Source organism: Cicer arietinum, chromosome 1 (genome assembly GCF_000331145.2).
Source record: "Cicer arietinum cultivar CDC Frontier isolate Library 1 chromosome 1, Cicar.CDCFrontier_v2.0, whole genome shotgun sequence".
In the NCBI taxonomy this organism is placed as follows: Eukaryota; Viridiplantae; Streptophyta; class Magnoliopsida; order Fabales; family Fabaceae; genus Cicer; species Cicer arietinum.
The window spans coordinates 2,634,986-2,655,386 of NC_021160.2; the positions used below are offsets into that span (position 1 = coordinate 2,634,986).

A 20,401-nucleotide genomic window follows, 5' to 3' on the forward strand; every position below is an offset into this window, starting at 1 on the left:
AGCTACACCCCATCTGCCATACTCACATCATATATTCCTTCCGTCCTTTTTTTTTTATAGATATCTGTTTTTTTTTCTCACGTATATTAAAAATGTGACCGTGCTATTAGTATTTATATTTTGTCTATTAATATTATCAAATTATCTATTATTAATAGATGTATTTGATGTTAATTTTTATTTATTCTGTTTTAAAATGGACGACACTTTGTTTATAAAAAAAATCCAAATGAATATACTTTTAATTTTTAATATATTTTATTATTATTATTATACACTTTAATTAATATTACTTATATTATTTTCAATATACTAACTCTTAATATATATTTATAATATGGATAATACTTTGATAGTTAACAAATATAATTTAGTAAAAATGATATTCTCTCTATTTTATTTATATTTTTTTAATAAATGATAAATGAGTAAATGACTCAATTATTTTAAAATAAAATAAATAGTATTTTAAGATAAATTAGTAGGAATAAATTTTTTAAAAAATAATAATAAAATATATCTAATAATTTGTATATGATCTTATTGTTGAGACAAAATCTCAATTTAATGTTTTGATGAAAACAAACAAAAAAGTTAATTAAGAATGCTAATTATGATTCTAAACATTATGTTAATTTAACTTGTGCTTTTGAGTGAATTTAATTAAAAATAGAATCAAGCAAAGCAAAGAAAACAGCAACAAGAACATTAAAACAGAGAAAGATCTCCAGCTTAAAAAAAGTTCATCACAGCATGTTGATCAAACTTTTTCTACCTCTTTAACAAAGAGTCTGCCCTGAAAATTTGTTCATATCTAATCAGTACATGGCAAAGAACAAGTAGGATTCATCTAAGCTCAAAAAGGCTATTTGATCTCAAAAATAAAAGGACTCAAAGACAGACAAAAGTCATGACAGTTTGCAAACTCCAAAAATCAAATGTCAAGAAAGTTCGATCAATCTTGACATATGACAAGACAATTGCAAAGGAAATCCAAAATGATTAAAATAGGAACTCCAGAATGATTATTGAAGCTCAAGAAAGTTCAAACTGACAAACCAAAAACGTTAATCATTCTCCGTTTTCTGCACAATAACAGCAACACTGCATCTCCTCTGAAATAGCTTGTAATTCCTCTCCAAACTTCTCTAGCTACACTCAAGACTCAAGACAGAGAATGTACCATCCAAGATCAATGAATAAACATCAAGAGTACTTTCGAAAAAAGGACAAAACTGCTTTAAATGTTAAACCAATAAAGTCAAAAAGTTATTTCAAAGAAGGATTATTTTTATTCTGAAATAATGTTTCAGTCAAAAAGCAGAGTCTCTCCAACAACTCTTTTGTACCTTCATTCAGTGCCTCTACAGCCTATAAATAGAAGGCAAATATCCAGAATCAAGACAAGAAATTCAAGTGCTAAGAAATCCATAAATCAATCACATACATACTTGAAATTCTATAAAACATAGGCAATCATACATTCTGCTTTTTGCGAAACAGCTGCTGATTCATATTCATATATTAGTTTGTGCAATTATTATTAGCTCCTTTGTAAAGAATCTATTCTCAAACAAGAGTTGAGAAATCTCAGATTCTGACAAAAAACAATCCAATTGTAAAAACTCAAACTATAAGAGTTTGTTTAAGACTACATCCTATCAAGGTTAGATAGGTACTGTTGTTAATTTCTGAGTGGAAAGTAATAGAGATTGAAACAGATCAAGGCTGATCTGAACTAGGTGCTGTAAAACCAAGAAGGTTCTTTGTTTTAAACACTTAATGGAAAATCTCACGGTTGTGAGGACTGGACGTAACCCGAGTTGGGTGAACCAGGATATATCGTTGTGTGGTATCTCTTCCCTTATCTATTTACTTTCAGTTTGATTGATTATCAAGTTAATTACATAAATTGAATTATTGATTTTAACTAATCAAGAATGTTATCCGTTTTCTGGTTAAAACCAAGAACGTTCTCCGTTTTCTGTTTTCACAACCAAGATCAATCTTGAGTTATTTTCTTAAGTTTTTAATAGAAATTTTTACAAGGTGCATTTACAATTCAAACCCCCCTTTCTTGTAAATCGACATTGTTACTTCACTTATATTTAAAGATATTTTTTAATCTATTGTGTTTATAATTACATATTAAAAAAGTAGTTCATAAGTATTTTTTACTATATCATTCATCTTAAAATATATTACATTTATTTTTATAAATGTCTTTAAAATTATTTAAATATAAATCTCTTTGAAGGTGTCTTTTGAATTTGAAAGTCTTCTTGCTTTAAACAAAAGTATCATCATTCATTTTTTATTTTGTGCTCATAAAAAAAATAAAGCTAAAAGTCTTACAAATCCTAGTTTATTTATGATTGGTTGAGAATACATTGTTGGTGATTTTTTTTTATGAAATTATATATATAATTTTTATACAACTTACTTCTTCTATAATAAAATATAAATATAAATAATAATTAAAATTTTAATATATTAAACAAAAATTTTAATCAGATATATTGAATTTTTTAACTACTATATTTGATTATATTTTACATAAAGCACACCTTATTTTTTTTATAATATACATTTTTACTTAATATAAAAATCGACATAAAATAAAATAATATTGTATAAAATACAGTAGATCATATTTTATTTTTTATAAAATATCAAAATATTATAATTATATTTTATTTTGTGTTTCAATTATATTATTATATGAAAATCACATTTTACACATTCAACTTCAAAAAAAAGTAAATAAAAAAAAAAAAATTGAGAAGAGGAAAAAAGAAAGAATTTTGATTCGATAATAAAGACAGAAATATTAGATGCGAAGCTGCAGCAGTCGTAATGAAGGTGAGTAGTACAGGGACAGCTGTTACATCCTTCATTCACGAGTCAACTAAACGAAGAAAGAAAAAGAAAAAATCATTAATAACCTTTAACTAATATTAATAAATAATGTAATAAATATTTCAACTGTGAAGTGTTACTTACTGGTATGGTAAGTGCATACACGTTCAAGCATTATCTCTCTCTTCCTCTTTCTCTCTCTAGAAAAGCAGGGATGTGAGAGAGTGCACAAGAAGAAGAAGAAGAAGCAAAGATGCCGAACACCACAATGCTTCGATTTCTTCTACTACGGATGTTCTTCCTCTGTTTTGCTTTTTCCTTCACGAATGCAGCTCAACGAGGTGAGCTTCCTAATTTTGTTTGCATTCAATTTGATAAGTAGTTGATTCATGATGATTTTGGATTTCGATTTGTTTCAATTCTTACTTTGTTAGCTTTAAATTGTGCTAATCAACTGATAATGCGTGCCACTTTGTGGAATTGATGCTTTAATTTATCTGTGTAATTGGGGGATATATTATTTTTCCCCTATTTGTTAATTTTGCATGAGTTGATATCATTTATAGTAAGTAAGTAAGAAAAGGAAAATTTGATAGTGCCATGAAGTTAGTAATCTCTATTATTTATTGTTTTGCTTATAGTTTGAGATTTAATGCTTCATGACTGTCATTTTCCAATTCTCTATAATAGAATGCTTAATAAAAGTGCCCAGCTTATCCAATTCTGGATTAAACTAAACTTGGTTCCCTTTTTTGTTATGCACCGTTCTCAATGATACTAATATTGTATTGAAAATTGAAACTTGTTGAATTTGCACTGTGTTGGTTTATCTTGAATCCTACATTCATAGAACTTACTTTGTTGGTCAATTGTTGCACCAAGGGTTGGATTTAATCGGGATGTGATCAAATTATGCGTGTTTGTTTGTGTGTGTGATGTATCTATTGACAATTTTGGAAATGTTTGAGATTCACAGCAAGAGGGAGTTCCCGCATTGTTTTTACTGTTGTATTCTTTGGGTGGGTTTTAAGTGTCAGTGAAACCAGCATGACTGCTTTGTGCATGCCAAAAAAGACTAATAGTCTTAGGATTTTTCATTGTGAGATTTACTTTTGTCCTCCTTTGACTTGATTCAAATTTATGAAACTCCATAACCATTGCAGGACCATTTGCTATGCGAATAAGCTGTGGGGCTCGTCAAAATGTTCAAACAAAGCCAACCACTACACTATGGTATAAAGACTTTGGATATACAGGAGGCATACCTGCTAATGCATCTAAAACAAGTTACATTACACCTCCTCTTAAAACTCTTCGCTATTTCCCCTTGTCTGAAGGGCCTTCAAATTGCTACAAGATTAATGCAGTGCCAAAGGGGCACTACTCAGTCAGGATATTTTTTGGACTTGTTGCACAAGCTAGAGCTACCAATGAACCTTTATTTGACATTTCCATTCAAGGCACTCAAATATATTCTTTGAAACCAGGTTGGACCACTCAGGATGATCAAGCATTTACTGAAGCCCAGGTGTTTCTTATGGACCGTACTGTGTCCATCTGTTTTCATAGCACTGGTCATGGGGATCCAGCTATCCTTTCAATTGAGATTCTTCAAATTGATAGTAAAGCTTATTATTTTGCACCAAACTGGAGTCAAAAGATAATACTTAGAACAGTTAAAAGACTGAGCTGTGGCTTTGGGCAGTCCAAATTTGGTGTGGATTATGGTGCAGATCCTTTAGGAGGGGACAGATTTTGGCAGCACATTAAAACTTTTGGTCAGGATTCTGATCGACCAAGATCCGTTGAAACTAGAATAAAAAAAACTTCACTTCCACCAAACTTTTATGCAGAAACTCTTTATCGATCAGCACTTGTTAGTACTAGTAGCCAGCCTGATTTATCATATACAATGGATGTGGATCCCAACAAAAACTATTCTATTTGGTTACATTTTGCTGAGATTGATAACTCAGTGACTTCCATAGGTGAAAGGGTCTTTGACGTTTTGATTAATGGTGATGTTGCCTTTAAAAATGTTGACATTGTGAAATTGAGTGGGGATCGTTATACTGCCCTTGTTCTCAATACAACTGTTACTGTTAATGGGAGGTCTTTAACAATAACTTTGAGCCCAAAAGAAGGTAGTCTTGCCATAATCACTGCCATTGAGATATTGGAGGTTATAATGCCCGAGTCAAAAACTTTATCGGATGAAGGTTCGAATGCCAACCCCAACTTTTGTTAATTTTTTTCAACATGAATTTCTGTTTTGTTTTAGTCTTTGTCAAGTGGGCTACAACATAATATTTGCATTCTTAGGAACTTATTAGCAATGCAGAATCATACAGTTTCTGCCTTCATTTTCTCTTATTAATTAACACACCACAAGATACTCTATATGGATGCGGGCCTCATTATTCATTATGAATATAACATGAAATTGGTTTTGACCAAATTATGTGCTGGTACTTGTTCGTTTTAAGATTCATCATCATGGCATCATGCTTCTTAGGTGTAAAATTTTGATAGTTGATCATTGTCCTTTTACTCTAGTTATGGCTTTACAAAAATTGAAGAAGGCTTTGGGGCTTCCTCCCAGGTTTGGGTGGAATGGTGATCCGTGTGTTCCTCAACAACATCCATGGACTGGAGTGGATTGCCAATTAGACAAAAGTAGCGGCAATTGGGTCATTGATGGACTGTAATTTCCTATCATCCTTATTCTTAGGCTTTTATTGTATATCTGATTTTGCAGTAACATTTAATTCCATCTCCCTGTTAATTCTTTTAATTACTTTTACCATTCTCAATATTTTATTTCTGTTATACAAAAACCAAGAAGCAAAACGTTTTTTCAGTACCAGAGCTTTTTTATCAACACAGTTGATTCTGACACAAAAAGAAGAAAGAAAAAAGATAAATTAGAAGACTTAAGCTTTAAGTATGTATCGTCGCTCAACAACTATGTTTAATAAATTTCAGTTTACAGAGATGTTTTCTTCACTAATTGGTTAAGTATTGCATCCTTTCTGAAATCAATCATTTTACATTCACTAGTTGATTAACCCTTCCCTTACATTGGCCTTCCCCCTTTTTTTTCTTTGGGCTCTGGTTGCATTGAAAACAAACTTGAAACTCTACCATGCACTTAGTAAAGAGAATTATAATTACCACTAGGGTAGAAAGCCATTGTGTTATGTTGAAAACCGTTATAAATATTTAATATCAATAGCTTGCATATTTGATGCTGTATTTGTTGATGAACAGTGGTCTTGACAATCAAGGTCTGAAAGGTTTATTGCCAAAAGACATTTCCAGACTCCATAATCTACAAATCCTGTAAGTTCTAAATGTTTTCCTTTAAGACAAACATTAAAATTTGCGTCATTGGATGTATGTATGAATTATCAATTATGCTTATGTGGATCTCAATCAAATAATAAATGTTCATTGGCCGATTTCTCATGCTCATTTTACTTCGAAATCACAGAAACTTGAGTGGAAACAGCATTGGTGGAGGTATTCCATCTTCACTTGGATCAGTAACTACCTTGCAAGTGCTGTAAGTGAATTCTAGTTCTTGCTCTTCTTAGTTTATATGGCAGATTGACTAGTTGTCTTTTATGTTCTTAGTTTATAAAATATATGGTACAATCCCAATATGTGATTCTTATTTCCAGTACCGGTGTGTTGGGAATTTATATCAGCTCAATTCCTGATACCCGTTCTTCCATGAATAAGAAAGATCAAAGCGACAATGTATAATTAACTTGAAACATGAACGTTACTATTTAGTTTTTTCTCAACATGTATTTCTTGCTCCCTAATATTCATATTTCCTACTTATTCTTGGCGATTTCCCACTTTAATTGAAGTGTGTTTTGCTCCTGAACTACATATCATAGTAAAGACTCAAAAGTAAAGAACAACAAATTTATGTAATTTAAAAAAAAAAAAAAAGTAACAAAATTTAAGTGAAATTTCACTTGTGTAATACGTTTCTAACTTTGGAATTTTTTTTATTATAATGGTATAGATAGCGGTATAGTGAATATTCCATGCTTTAAAATTACTCTTTTTGTTAAAGCTAAGGGGGTAAGTTTGCATCAAAAGTCTGCAAAAGAAGCAAATCAGATATCTAAATAAAATATATTTTGCGCTGTAGCTTTAGTTCTAAATCAGATTTAAACTGTAGAGTCTTAAATATATATTTTGCGCTATAGCTTCAGTTTCTTCATGCTTTGATTTAAACCGCTTGAGATTAGCTTAAATGTTAGAATACTAGAAGGTTTGAATCTTTGATTTGGCTATCATGGTAATATCATTTATGAATGCCATGTTCAAATGCAGTGACCTGTCTTACAACTTTTTCAATGGATCAATTCCTGAAAGTCTTGGACAATTGACGTCATTACAGAGATTGTAAGACTCTACTGTTTAACTTGTCCGTATGAAGAATAAGAAAACTATAAGTCCGTATTAAAAATATCCTCTTGCAGGAACCTTAATGGCAACTTTCTGTCCGGAATGATCCCGGCGACTCTAGGAGGAAGGCTTCTGCACAGAGCTAGTTTCAAGTATGTTGTGATCAAAATCTATGATAATTTTAAGGAATATTTATAAGCAACGAGAAGAGAACCAAATGTACATGCTATTTCTCTCCTATATTTGTGATTAAGGTTGCTTAATTTAAACATGTGGGTTGCTGCAGTTTTACAGATAATGCAGGTCTGTGTGGTATACCTGGATTACCTACATGCGGGCGCCATCTTTCTGCTGGTGCTAAAGTTGGTATTGGGTTAGGTGCTTTTTTTACTTTTCTACTTCTGATTACCTGTTCTGTTTGCTGGTGGAAAAGGCGGAAGAATATCCTCCGGGCTCAGCAAATTGCAGGTAAGGATGTTAATATCTTAATATGCCGTTACTGCATTAAGCTTATTCTAGCTTTATAGATCTTGTAGTTGCACTTGACTTAAATTATTACTACCTCCGGCCTTAATTGGTCTTAATTATAAGAAAAAATTTGAAATTTTTTTCGTTTCATTTATAAGAAAAAATTGTGACTTTTAAGATGAATTTATTGTTTAAACGACTTTTTTATCCTCATTTAATGTTTATTTTTAAGTATTAGTGAATGCATTTAATGTCTCTCACTTTTCTATGAGAAGTATATTTGTAAAAATATTAATAAAGTGATAATAATAATAATAATAAATAATAATAATAAATAAGTGAATTGGTATTGATGTTTTTTATTTTTCTTCTTATAATTGGGACCAGAGTGAGTAATATAAATAGTGGTACAAGGCCTGCGTTTTATATGGAACCATTATGAGTAAATATAGCAACACAGGGTACCGTGCGAAACATTGTATGGTTAATGTCTTACTTTCAAATCACAACGGTATCTCTTTTCTTTTGTAGCGAGGGCAGCACCATATGCGAAAGCAAGGACCCATTTTTCACGCGACATCCAGATGACACGGCATAATAATTATGGCAATGCTCACACAGCTGCAGAGAATGGACCTATCTTGCTTGGAGGATAGCATCCCATTTATTCTGGTATATTTGGAAGACTATCCTACCATTCTTCTCTCCCATCTTCAATTGATATCTTTTTTCATTCAAAAAATCTCTATTTATGTGGGCATGTTATGTATGGCAGGGTATTCTTATCTTCTGATGGCTGTACCCCATAACCTTCTTCCCCAACTATTGACAGTTTCTTGAGCCCATTGAATTACTTCTTACAGGCTGAGAATCCCACTAATTTGTAAATCATAAAATTTTGTACATTACCATGTTTACGTTTTTTTTTTTTTAATTTCTCCTTCAATGTTTGAACTTCTATACTTATTTTTGGTCTGTTGATAGAATATACTTGTAACAGTTTAAAAATTGAAATGTAAACAGAAATCATAATGTTCTGTTGATGATAGATGAGGGCTACTTTACATAATAGGTGCCCCGGTTCATTCATTTATATCCATTTTTAATATAGGTTTACTTAAATGTGTGGATCATTCTAATGGGAAGTGCGGTTGTTTGAGTCTTAAAAAGGGGGAAACAACCAAATTGGCATAGGCTGAAATTTGGTTTCTGAATTGAAATGTACAAGTGGTTAAAGCAAAATGATTCACACAACGAAAATAAAACCTAAACTATTTGGACTTAAAATACACATCACCATGTATTTTCCAGATACCCATTAAACTCGGCAAATAAGGTCTTCCAATTGTTTTGCATAGTAAGAGTATTTCCACAACTCAATTCAAACCAGATAACCTTTTCCAATTTACTACACCAATCAACCAAGATTAGCAAGCCGTTTTTAAAATTACCACTATATTCCTCTGTCAAATAGATAATCCAATACAAATATTTGGATTTACAATTAGGGATGGGAATAGGCTAGGCCGTCCGACAGGGGCCTATGGTCTGGCCTATTTAATAAAAAGACCGCTATTTTTAAAGCCTATTTATTTAAATTGGTCAGACTCAGGCTTATAAAGAAGCCTATTAGGCCTGACAGGCCGGCCTATATATATTTAATTATTTATTAATGTTATTTTTTATTATTATATTAATAATATTATTTCCTATTTTAAATTTTATCAATTAGACAATCACTTAGTAGTCATTCCATATTCGATAGCCATTCCATATTTGGTAGTCGTTCCATGTTCGGTAGCCATTCAATTAGTCAATAACTCAGTAGTCCTTCCATATTTGTTTGAGAGGTAATCATTGGTACATTTGTTTCAAAAAAAAAAAATCTATTCTTTGAAACCAAGAATTATGTTTTAGGGTTTAAAGGATGTTTGTTTCAGATTTTTTAAAAATTATTTTGTTAGAAAAATTATTTTTTGTTTAATATATATAGACGTGTACATTGATATTGGTATGTAGAGAGCATTTAAATATTTTAATATGAATAAGGCTTTTAAATAGGCTTTCAGGCCAGGCCAGACTTTTAAAAAGGCCAGGCCAGGCCGGAAAAAAAGCCTGTGATAGGCCGTAGGCCAGACTTAGGCCTAAAAAATTAATCGTAGGCCAGGCTCAGGCCTTGCAAAGTCTGGCCTGGCCTGGCCTATTCCCAACCCTATTTACAATTCATTTATTAATTGGAAAGTGGAATCCCTTAGCTTTACTTATTTGCCCTTGAACACCATATGGCTTATAGTCTCGCGCTTTCCACGTTACTCATATTTCACAAGCAAAACCACACTACTCTCCATTTAAAAAATAATAAAATAAAAATATGGCTAATATTGTACTTCTTTGCATCTCTTTTTTTTTTTTAACTAAAAATTGAATAAACTATGATTTTAGTTTCAAAAAAATACGGTGTTCTCACTTTAATCTATAAATTGAATTAAAAATTCAAAATAATCATTGAATTATTAAAATAGATAGTTTAATCTTTAATGTAAAATAGATGGTTAATTTTGTGATATGGACTATGATATGACATATAATGTGTCAATCTTTTACTACTACATTCTATATCTAATTTGATAGGGTCTAAAACCACCGCTTAATTGAAAGGAAAAAAAAACATAATGCAATGGCAATCTTGTTATGAGGTTGCAATTGAAATCAGTGTGTTTAAACAATAAGTATATCTTTCAGATTTAATGGAATCAATTATGGTTGTATAAAATAAATTTAAGATATATTGCAACTAAGTATATGTTGATTTAATCAAAACAAGTTAAATTGTAAAATCTGATTTTGTTTAGCAATAAATTTACAATTTAACATGTTTAAATTGAAATTATTTCTATATCTATCGAAGATGTTTTGACAATAAAGCATTTAATTACATCTTTTAATTATTTTTATAATAGTAATTTGTATAATAAAATATTTAACAGTAAAGTTTAATTCTCAAAAACTTTATTTGTATTTTCAACTTTGTTGTCGTTTTATTCCATATAAAATCAGTTACATATATAATAGTAACAAAATGACACATCATATGTTACATTAATAAAGACTTTTCAAGGACCAAGATAATAATACTTTTTTTTTTCTTTCAATTTTGTTGTTATTCTATTCCATGTCAAATCAATTTCTTATGTGATAGTAATAAAGTACACATCATATGTCACATTAGTTTCACATTTAAATTAACAAAGTTAACTATCTATTTATCCTTTGAGATTAAATTAATATAAAAAATTAAATTACTTGGGTTTTTAGCTGTGTCTATCATCAAAATAATAATCCTATATTCTTATATTTTTAGAAACTAAAACTGCAAACTTTTTTTTTATTTAATCTTATATTATCACTAGTCTCAATTATATGAAATTTTTGTAGATTTTTTTATCATATTCATAAAAAATTTGTGATTTTCAAAATATATTTAATATTTAAATAATTTTATTTATTTATTTAATATTTGTCTTTTAAAAATTAACAAATGTATTTAATGTCTCAAACTTTTATACAAGGAGTATATTTGTAAAAAAACATTAAAAAATAATAATAATAAATAAATTTATTAGTATTAGTGTTTTTTCTCTTTATAATTATAATTAAATAAACTATTATTATAATGTGAAGTTGTCACTTTAATCCTTAATTCAACTAAAACATCATAATAATTACAAATAAATTATTTGAATCAATCAATTTAACGTCTTACGTGACGTGGTAATAATTACAAAAAAAAACTATTTTTATAGTAAATATGTTTCATAAGCTTTTATGATTATTTTAATAAAGTGACAATCTATTAGATTTTCAAGGACAAAAATGGTTTATGCAACTGTAACGGGTACCCGAGAGATAATCTGATTCGGTCACTAATTGTAAAAACTAAAAACAGTTGCACGGAAATGGATTGAAGCCATAGACACAATTACACAACAAAGTGAACAGTAAGATTAAGTCCAAACCTGACCTTCAAACAGAGGAAAAGAAATTGAAGAAATAAAAAAGGTGCCGTCCTATCATGTCATCGTCATCATCATGACAAAGAATATAAAAGTGAAACCAAAAGGCAGGTGCCAAAAAGCACAACAAATTAAAAAATAGCCTAACTTTCTTTTTCTGCTCACAAGATAACCTAACTTGTCCTCGTGCAGGGAGAGAATCAACAGACATGGTCCAAACGAAATCATCCAAATGTTTTGGTAAGAGAAACGTCCGAAATAAATAAATAAAATCAAAACTATACGAAAATTAAGTAAACATTATTTCTATTTAAAACATTTAAGATAAATGTATTAAAAATTTAATTTAATTAAAAAATATTGATAATATTAAATTTAATACTTAAAATTAAATTTTAATATGTTATTTTATTTTTTAAATTTATATAAAAATCATATTAAAGATTCATACTGCCAATAATATATATATATATATATATATATGATAAATAATTGTACACAAAAACACTATATTTTAACTAAGTATTTTATATAGTTTAAGCCGTAGAGTATACCTTGTGTATTATAATGTCCAAAATTTCATCTCAATGACATTTAAGAAACACAATAGTAATGAATAATGTTTTTCCATTTTAACTAATTAATCGATAAAAAATCGTCTTTTAATTAGTAGATTAATAATAATTAATATTTATTTCATATATAATGTATACAGTAAATTATAATTATTAATTTAGAATTTTTAAAATTTTTATCTATAAAAAATATTAAGTGACACACTATTAACAAAATATATATTTCTATTTTAATTGATTGATTTACAATGTTTTTAATTAATTAATTAGAGATAAATATTTACCTTATGTATAATTTACATAATAAATTATAACCATTTAGTATAATTTTCCCCAATGTTAAATTCAAAAGATAATTAAATCCACATTAATGATGGACAAAAATATATGTAATTAATTAATAAGAAATTAAAACACCTTTGTTCAAAATATATATAAGAACTGTAAAATATATATAACAAAAACTATTTTTAAAATTTCTTGAGACAAAAATAAGAGAAAGTGACATGTTCAAGAGAGATAGAAAATAGAATGTTAGGAAAAATATTGAATTAATAGTACCAATAAAGAGTATATTTGTGTCTCAAAAAAAATAAAGAGTATATTTATAAAAATAAAAGAATTTAGTAAATTGAAAATAAATTATCTTAAGGTGCAATATAATATTTTTAGGGTGCTTATAAATTTATATGTATAAAGGGAGTAAAAAATTAAGTGAAAAAAATTGAATTTTTACCGATTATTTCCATCCTTAATTTGATAGAAATATAATGTATGTGAATATTGTGCAATAAAACTATGGAGATGTAAAAATAATAATGTATAAATATGTAGTTCTTAAATGACATAATTTGAATTCATATTTATTTATCATATGGTAAATCAAGAGTTAGAAATATCTGTAAAGCATTTGCTTTTGTCAGTCCACTTACTAACTCATTAATTTATTAATAAACATTTTTTTAGTCTTAATTAATAAGTTATTTTATTAATATACTTCCTCCGAAACAAAATTTAATTAAAAAATACTTAGAAAAAAATCGATTTAATTGTTCTTATTTCAAACCAAATATAAAGAGCATGTTTAGCTATACCGAGATAGCTTATTTCTTCTACGCACACCCTTTACAAAGAGCATGGTTAGCCACTTTCTTTTAACGTGTTTTCCATTTTATGGAAATCTTGGTTTTTTTTTTCTTCTGATTTGGAAACGTTAAATTTGGAAGAATGCAATTGAGACTTAGTATATCTCAATCGGTCACATTAAAAGAAATGGAAATAGGCTATCTCATTGTACAACATTTTTTCCATTAAATCTCACTGTATAGCTAAATATACTATTTGTAAAAAGAGTCAATAGATAAATCTTTTCATTTTTTAATAGGTTGTTTGGTTGCAAGTCCATGAGGTTAAACGCACTCAAACAACAGTCAAACGTGGTTTGACTACGTTGTGAAGATGTTTGGATTCTTGACTGAAGCAATATATTGTAGCTTCCACTGTTTTGAACCGATTCTACTTATTTCATGTTAACATGGGTATTGTTTTACTTTACTATTCAATGACCGGTCAAAAGCATATCGAAAATAATATTCAAAAGCGCTTAAATAAAAAAGATAAGTTACAAAACATTTAGGAGGATATTGTCACCATTAATCAAATTCATAAAAATAAAAATAACTTGAAGTATTTTATAAAATATCTTGTCACGATAAAGCAAAAATCTTTTAAAATAACACTTTTAATCTTATACCCGACCAAGAATAAGACATTAAAAAAATAGCCTAAGTCTCATTTTGTGAATTAATACATATTTGGTCGTAATTTTAAAAATATGTATATAATATCTAATAAAATTGATAGATGATGATAAAAAAATAAAAATGACGTATAGAAGTAGAAAGAATGAAAGTAAAAAATGAATTCACGTGACCTTTATTATTACATCCGTATCTGTAGGCATACACAGTGTGGCCATCTGCTAGCTGCAGTCACTCACTCTGAATCACAATCACCCACCACCCCTGACTTTCACCACTCACTGAACTTTTTTCTTATCACTCTTTTTCATTTTCTCTTTTTTGTTGATGAAAAAAGAATAGTAGTATTAGTAATTAGTAATAATAAAGCGAGCCCAACGGAGTCAAACACGCCAACTATCGAGACCAAGCCCATCTTCTCAAGGTGGCCCAACTTCACCTGTTCCCTGCTACTCAGACACCATTCCACGTGGGAGCTACTTTCTCTCACTGCACCAACACCAACCCCACTTATTCCCCAACCAATTATATTCTCCCACGTCATCACCCACCTTTCCCTTTCAATTACGTCAACTCAAATTCCCATAAAACACCTCTTTATTACAAACTCCCCTCCAATAAAACAACACACTATTCATATTTATCTCAAATCTCAATCCCCAAAAAAACACACACTATTTCAAACTAAATATTTAAATTAAAAAATATGTCAGGCGCCGTTCAGAAAACGCCGTACAATATCAGTAGGGCATACGTCATTCTTATCACCCGTTTCCACCCCACACGTCTCATCACCCGGCGGCTCTCCCAATAGGTCCCACCACTTTCTTTCTCCATCAAATCACAACCGTCCATCATAAATCAACGGCTCTCCTTTATTTTATCCAAATTTGCTTCCCACCCCGTGTGACATGGTTTGTCTATATAAACAAAAGAAAAAGAGATGCAGAGGAGGTGGTGCCGGCCAGCCGACAATTACGGGAGCAAATGTGGGTCCCATCACTTTTATAAACATCCATCCATTCCAACACAATCACTTCAAATCTCTTTTTCTTTTCTTTGTTAATGGATTCTTCATCTTCATCTTCTTCAGCTAACCGCGAAGGACACTACAGAGGTGTTAGAAAGCGACCATGGGGACGCTATGCAGCTGAGATTCGCGATCCTTGGAAGAAGACACGTGTTTGGTTGGGAACATTTGATACTCCCGAGGAAGCTGCTCTTGCTTACGACGGCGCCGCTCGTTCCCTCCGTGGAGCTAAGGCTAAAACTAACTTTCCTCCGGCGCCGGTTGCCGCTGGTCTTTGTCTTGATCTCAACGCTCCTTCATCTGATCACCGATGGCCGCCTGTCCCTTCGCGCAGCTTCGTCGTGACTGAGTTTCTTCAGACTGGAGTTCTCAAGGATTTTAACACTCCTCAGCCTCCACCTGTTGCTGCGGTCGCTGGACTTAGGCGTCATGACGGTGCTTTTTCTGTCTCCGGTGGAGTTCAGGTGGCTGAGCACACCTCAACTGCGTCTTATTTAGGACTCGTCCGACGTGGGATTCCGATTGATTTAAACGAACCTCCACCGTTGTGGCTATGAATATCCTAAAAAATGAGAAGCGTAAATGAGATCCTTTATCCTAGGTTTTTAACGGCGTCGTTTTGCACTCTCTTTTAAGATATTATTTAGTAATTAATTAGGCTTCCATGTCTTTTTTCCTCTCATTAGTTTGGTAGAGTTATCATTTGTGGAGTATCTATCTATCTATCTTTGTAATTTATGTAACGCTAACATTTTAGAAAAAATGAAAAAGAGTAACCTATGAACTAGTATGATATTGTACTGTACGTATTGACATTTATTTATTTTCCATATTAACAAATTAATGTGTATAACTATTGTTTTCCTACACTAAACTAGTCTCGTTAGTTGAGATTTAAAGGAGTTTGTATAATATAACCCTTTACTCTTCAATTTACTTAGATGTCTTATTAATAAAAACAAAATCTAGAGACCTTATATAGATAAGGAACATGTAAATGAGCCGTTGTTGAACTATAATCTAATTTCAAGTTAAAATTCATGTTAAGGGTTCACATCAATATGCCACTTAGAACATTTTAGTTTTTTACGGTTTTGGTGTGTTGGGCAGCGTGGTAGACAGCCGATGAGGAATTAACACACGTTTGATGCTGTTGCAACATCATAGTGAAACAACGGCGTTTGAGAGTGTGGTTTTACACGCGATTTGAAAGCGAGTGGGTCTGATTTTTTTTAGGAGCGGGAACTGCAATGCGCGCGTGTGGGTATCAGCATGATGGCATTCTTTTTCTAGTCGAGATCTGATTCAACATCATTTTGGCAGCGTATATTTTCATCCACTTTTAGACCCACTCGCCCTCCTAAGCGCGTCATTTTGCTTCAACCTGAGCTTTATATACTACACTTTAATTTCTCAGAATCACGCTCAACTCATAGCCTCGTACCTTCATCTCATTTTAGTTTTATCAATCTATTTTGTTAATACACATTTGGATTATAATGAATTTGTCGGGCTCACAGCTCTTATTAAAATTTAAGTTAAGCTCTACACAACTAAATGACATAGGTTTCTCTACAAAGTTGATGTTTAAGGTGATATAAAGTGTAAATTATTTCTTTGATTTTACAATTTATGTCATTTTAATAAAATAAAAAATTATTTTAAAATAAATGTAATTTATAATTTTCATTTTATATTTAAATATTGTTTTTATAATGTTTTTCAATAATTAACAAAATTGAAAAATTCACTTATAGTTAAGATGAATAGTTTGATAAAATTACATATCTATTTCTTCTACTTATTATTTTTTTTAATATGTGAACAATAATCTTAAACGATACTCATTGTGTGGCAAAGTGAGTATTGCAGAGTTCCCAAAGATATATAGAACTTGAGTTTTTCCTAACACCATTTCACGTCCAATATTATTGAGTTTTGTGCGTATATAAAAATGGAAGGTGGCTAGATCGAATACGTTCTGATACCATCTTATAATATGGGTTGGTAGTGCTAAGAGTTAATATTCTACATTGTATTAGATAAAGTCTGACAAAATATTTTAAAATAGTGGGTAGTCATCACCTTACAAGTCAATTTCGTTAGGGTTGTCTAGGGCTCAAAATTAAGTCTAAGATTGTATTAGAATCTATCTAATATACATTGGGACACTTGCTATCACGTTACACATTCTCCTTTTCGATTTGTGAACCCAAGAGAGTCAAAAGTTATGTTGAGATTATTTTGAACCAAAGAAAAATGCATACATAAATTTTAGTTCTAAACATATCTGAAGATAAATAAAGAAACCAAACAATATTTTTATGAAAGAATCTTAAATTAAATATATCATATACTATACCAATCATTCAAGAGAATGATTATTGAATCTTCAAAAGAACATTCTCATGGCGAACAACTTTGATGAAGAAACAATTTCTTGATTGAGTCATTTATTAAAAAAATGATAGATGAACACTTAGTATAATATTTTGGTTATTCTATTAAAGAGCAAATGATTGGAGAATGTTTTTGAATATTATGGTTGTCCTTTATTAAAGACAAAGTCAAAACATATCAGTTTGAGAAGTTCAAACTGTAAGTTAAGAATGTCAATTTCAAATGTATGTTTGGTGAGAATAAATAAACAATTTTATGACTTACATTGAAAGTCCAAATAGTTAAAACAATATCTAGATTGATGAGTTGCATGTAACGACCAAATGACACAAGTACACTGTACTAGCACTATTATGCATGCTTCAGATCAAACATTTTCAACTAACTTTTGACAGCTCATTCTCACACTTGTTAACATTTTCCTTTCAACTCAAAAGAAATAACATTCTAGATTGGTCAAGAACGTTGTAGACAAGAGTATAAACATGCGTTTAATACGTCTAAATTAGATCCAACATTTGGCTAATGTGTTTAACGAATATATTTAGCATTATCAAAGTTTTCAAAGCCTCTTATTATCTATAAATAGAATATCAATTGGAAGATGAAGGAAACAGATTGACATACAGTCAATATTCACTTGTTCCAGTCAAAAGCTATTTAACCAATCTTGACCAACTCTCTTCACTATATCTTTGCATCATCCTCGTTGAGTTTTCCTTACAATTAACACAACACAAATAGTTGCGAATCATTATATCCCAAATACTTTTATCATAAACATTGTGATAGACTTAGTCTATCTTTTATGTTAGTTTGATTTTGTTTGTAAAAATCATTTTTAGATTGAAAGTTGATTGTAAAAATCATTTTAAGATTGAAAGTTGGCTATGAAAATTCTATCAATGTTGAAAGGTGACTATAAAAATCATTTTTAGGTTGAAAAGTAATTATTGTAATTGATCAAGAGAAAAAGTGCAAGGATAACATTTCGATTCTGAAACACATAGTGAAAATCTCATTGTTGAGATGACTAGACTAGCGCGAGTTGAGTTAACTAGTAAATTTTTTTGTGTGTGATCATTTTTCACTTAAATTTAATTATTTGCACGCACAAATCATACATTATTATCATTGTTTATTATTTAATACTTCTTAATTTCATATAAAATGTCCAAAACGTTATAGTTTGTTTAGAGCTCACTAATCAACTTATGATTACAAAGTTTAATATTGAGTAAAACAATAATTAAATTGCTTGGACTAAATTTTAAAAAGATCACAATTTAAAATTCATTTCTTGTGACTATTCATTACTCTTCAGTTATCACTATCGGGTCACGTCCAAATATCAAGTCATGGATGTGTAGGGGATGTGTTAAGAGTCTCACATTGGATAAAATAAATCATGACAAAATGTTTATAAGTGGTGGGTGACCCTCACTTTACAAGTTCATTTTGTGGAGTTTGTGTAATGTCTTAATCCAAATTCTAAGAACAACATTTCACCTTAATTAAAATTAAAATTAAAATTTTCAACTCCAACAAAATTAAGTATAGTGTTGTCAAATACATTGTAAATTATTTTTGGTAAAAATACATTTCAAGTTCTTTAAGTCTCAGTTCAGTTCCTGCTTAGATCTTTTATGTTTATTTTTTTTTTCTTTCTTATTTGGTGCTTTAAGTTATATTATATTTGTCATTAATCGTTTATCTCATTTTAAACAATGATTAGAGCAATTGAAAACTTTTAATAGTTAAAAATTCTAGTAAATGTTGCAATAATATATCTCTCATGCTAATATTTTAAAAATTATTTATCAAATCTTATAATTGGTCTTCATATTTTTATTTACTTTGTAACCATTATGATGATAAAGTTTTGTCCATATAATCAATGCTATTTATTTCTTTTATTTGAAAAGTAATTTACCCGTTCAACTAACTGGAATGTTTGGATTATATCTTAATATTTCGTAATAGTAATGCGAGAAAAATAAAATAAAACTTACAAGATTGCTTGTGTGACTTAATATAACTTAAAAGTTAAATGATGCAAACTAAATATATTTTAAATGACCAAATCAAAAGAAAATAAACTTAGAGAGTTTAAGTGAGAAATAGATTAAACTTAAAAAACTAAAAGTATATATATTTTTTATCTTTTTTCTTTTGTAAATACACCATAATTTTACAAATAATTGAAGGGATATAAATTCTGTTGTGACAAAAATAATTTTGGTTGAATGAATTTTTAAAATAAAATAACATACAATTTTTTAGTTAAAAATTTAGAGAGAAAAATGTTAGCATTCTTTGATTTCATAATTGCCTAAAACACATTTTACCAACTTTTTTATAAATAAATCTATAAATACCACAAAAAATTCATATATTTAACTGCAATGTTTCATATTTGAATCTAAAATATGATGTCTTACTTAATAATATTCACATTTAACAAAATGAGATGATATCAAATATCTTGAATATCAACAAACTTGATACTTTTAGTCGAAAAAACAAAAACAAACCCACCTTATTTATACAACGAGAGAAATAATTATAAAAATTCAAAAGTATATAAATAAAAATAAAAATAAAATCATATTTTATTTAAATTATGTTTATAAACTATTATATATTTATAATTATCATAAACTGAAACATAATAAATTAATAGTAGTATATATAAAATTAAATTATAACAATAATTAAAATTATATAAAAAATTAAACTATTTTAAAGTATTGTAAATTCAATTCGGACTAGTTTATTTCCACGCTACAAGTTGTGGCGTAAGACTTTTAATATTATGTATCTGTATGGGGTGATTCTACTTTGTAATTGCATATTTTGTTTCATTTC

The 20,401-nt window shown here is 29.4% G+C and overlaps 2 protein-coding genes across 2 annotated transcripts; both read left to right on the top strand.

The window, feature by feature from the left end:
• Positions 1 to 2,994: 2,994 nt before the first annotated feature.
• Positions 2,995 to 8,848, top strand: LOC101503876 (receptor-like protein 4). The gene is made up of 10 exons (XM_004485754.4): positions 2,995 to 3,200; positions 4,023 to 5,078; positions 5,416 to 5,563; positions 6,130 to 6,201; positions 6,353 to 6,424; positions 7,213 to 7,284; positions 7,362 to 7,439; positions 7,574 to 7,755; positions 8,287 to 8,427; positions 8,531 to 8,848. Exons 1-9 carry the CDS (start codon positions 3,113 to 3,115, stop codon positions 8,409 to 8,411), a joined length of 1,893 nt encoding a protein of 630 aa, XP_004485811.1. The 5' UTR covers positions 2,995 to 3,112; the 3' UTR covers positions 8,412 to 8,427; positions 8,531 to 8,848.
• Positions 8,849 to 15,040: 6,192 nt separating this feature from the next.
• LOC101504196 (ethylene-responsive transcription factor 12) lies at positions 15,041 to 15,938 on the top strand. Its single transcript, XM_004485755.4, has one exon. The coding sequence runs from the start codon at positions 15,169 to 15,171 to the stop codon at positions 15,688 to 15,690; it is 522 nt and encodes a 173-aa protein (XP_004485812.1). The 5' UTR covers positions 15,041 to 15,168; the 3' UTR covers positions 15,691 to 15,938.
• Positions 15,939 to 20,401: the final 4,463 nt, after the last annotated feature.

What these genes read in the sequence shown, in the direction of transcription:
- LOC101504196 (XM_004485755.4), top strand. Translation starts at nt 15,169, where the DNA reads ATGGATTCTTCATCTTCATCTTCTTCAGCTAACCGCGAAGGACACTAC.
- LOC101503876 (XM_004485754.4), top strand. Translation starts at nt 3,113, where the DNA reads ATGCCGAACACCACAATGCTTCGATTTCTTCTACTACGGATGTTCTTC. An exon ending in CTCCATAATCTACAAATCCT is followed by an intron (nt 6,202 to 6,352) that starts GTAAGTTCTAAA and finishes TCGAAATCACAG; the next exon opens with AAACTTGAGTGGAAACAGCA. An exon ending in TTGACGTCATTACAGAGATT is followed by an intron (nt 7,285 to 7,361) that starts GTAAGACTCTAC and finishes ATCCTCTTGCAG; the next exon opens with GAACCTTAATGGCAACTTTC.